Source organism: Felis catus, chromosome D3 (assembly GCF_018350175.1).
Source record: "Felis catus isolate Fca126 chromosome D3, F.catus_Fca126_mat1.0, whole genome shotgun sequence".
Classification (NCBI taxonomy): Eukaryota; Metazoa; Chordata; class Mammalia; order Carnivora; family Felidae; genus Felis; species Felis catus.
The window spans coordinates 57,004,458-57,006,171 of record NC_058379.1 but is presented as its reverse complement, the minus strand read 5'-3'; the positions used below and the strand labels follow the sequence as shown (position 1 = coordinate 57,006,171).

General features: G+C 37.5%; 1 protein-coding gene across 1 annotated transcript; it reads left to right on the top strand.

Annotated features, from left to right (window-relative positions):
• The first annotated feature begins 751 nt into the window (after positions 1–751).
• LOC101097353 (40S ribosomal protein S24-like) lies at positions 752–1,714 on the top strand. The gene is given in 1 exon segment (XM_045042084.1): positions 752–1,714. A coding segment is annotated over 1 exon segment (420 nt). The 5' UTR covers positions 752–896; the 3' UTR covers positions 1,317–1,714.

Genomic DNA, 1,714 nt, shown 5'->3' with positions numbered 1-1,714 from the left:
ATAATCCAAAAGTGAAATTAAGAAAATAATTACAATAGCATCAAAAAAATAAAACAGGAATAAATTTAAGAAGTACAAGCCTTGAACACTGAAAACTATAAACATTATTGAAAGAAATTAACGAAAACCTAAATAAATGGAGAAGATTTAATATGTTTAAGATGACAATACTCCCTAAGTAACCTACAGGTTTAGCACAGTCTCTCTATAATTTCAAGTGCCTTTTTGGCTAAAATTGATAAGCCGATCTTGAGATTCATATGAAAATGCAAGGGACCCCCAATAGCCAAAACAAAGAAGAAAGTGGAGGATTCACACTTGCCCATTTCAAATTTCCTACAAGGCTACTGTATCAGCACACTTGGGTGGCTCAGTTGGCTACACATGTGAGTCTTGATATTGGCTCAGGTCATGATCTCATCGTTGTGAGATCAAGTCCCGCATTGGGTTCCTGCTTGGGATTCTCTCTCTCCCTCTCTCTCTGCCCCTCCTTTGCTCGTGCGTGCACGCGCTCTCTCTCTCTCTCTCTCTCTCTCTCTCTCTCTCTCAAAATAAATAAATAAATAAATAATTTTTAAAAAGGCTACAGTATCGGGAAAATATGCTACTGGCATAAGAATAGACATACAGACCAGTGAAACAGAATTGAGAGTCCAAAAATAAACTCGTATTCACATTTATAGTCAATAGATTTTCAACAAGGGTGCCAAGACAATTTAATGGGGAAAGAAGTCTTTTCAGCAACTTGATATTCATATACGAAAGAACACTTCCTCAAACATACATATGTAAAAGTTAACTCAAATGTATCCTAGACCTAAATGTTAGAGCTCAAACTACAAAACTCTTAGAAAGCTCTCTTTTCCTGTCCGGCTGCTTGAAGCTCAGCTGCCATCATGAATGACACAGTAACTCTCTAGACCAGGAAGTTCATAACCAACTGACTACTTCAGTGGAAACAAGTGGTCATTGATGTTCTTCACCCTGGAAAGGCAGCAGCACCTAAGACATATTTGGGGGAAAAACTAGCCAAGATGTACAAGACCACACCAGATGCCATCTTTGTATTTGGATTCACAACCCATGTTGGGGGTGGCAAGACAACTGGCTTTGGCATGATTTATGATTCCTCGGATGATGCAAAGAAAAATGAACCCAAACATAGACTTGCAAGACGTGGCCTGTGTGAGAAGAAACAGACCTCAAGAAAACAGCAAAAGGAACACAAGGACAGAATGAAGAAAGTCAGGGGGACTGCAGAAGACAGGGTTGATGCTGGGACAAGTGAGCCGGAGACTGGACAACAGAAGGAATAAAGATTCTGCAGTGGCTCTGCGGTGACTGTGCCAATTTTTCAGGAGAGGGTTAATAAACTAAGAACTTTTATGTGAAAAAAAAAGTCTTAGGAAAAAATATAGACGTAAACACACATGACCTTGATCAGAACAAGCATTCTTAGATACGACACCAAAAGCACAAGCAATGAAAGAAAAAAAAAAAAGATAAAACAAACTTCGTAAAAATTAGTTTTGTGCTTCAAAGGACACCACCAAGAAAGTAAAAAGACAACTTACAGAAGAGAAGAACATTTTTGCAAATCATATATGATAAAGGACTCGAATCTAGAATATATAGGGAGCACTTACAATTCAATAATAAAAAGGCAACCTAATTTTAAATTTTTTTTTCAACATTTATTTATTTTTGGGACAGA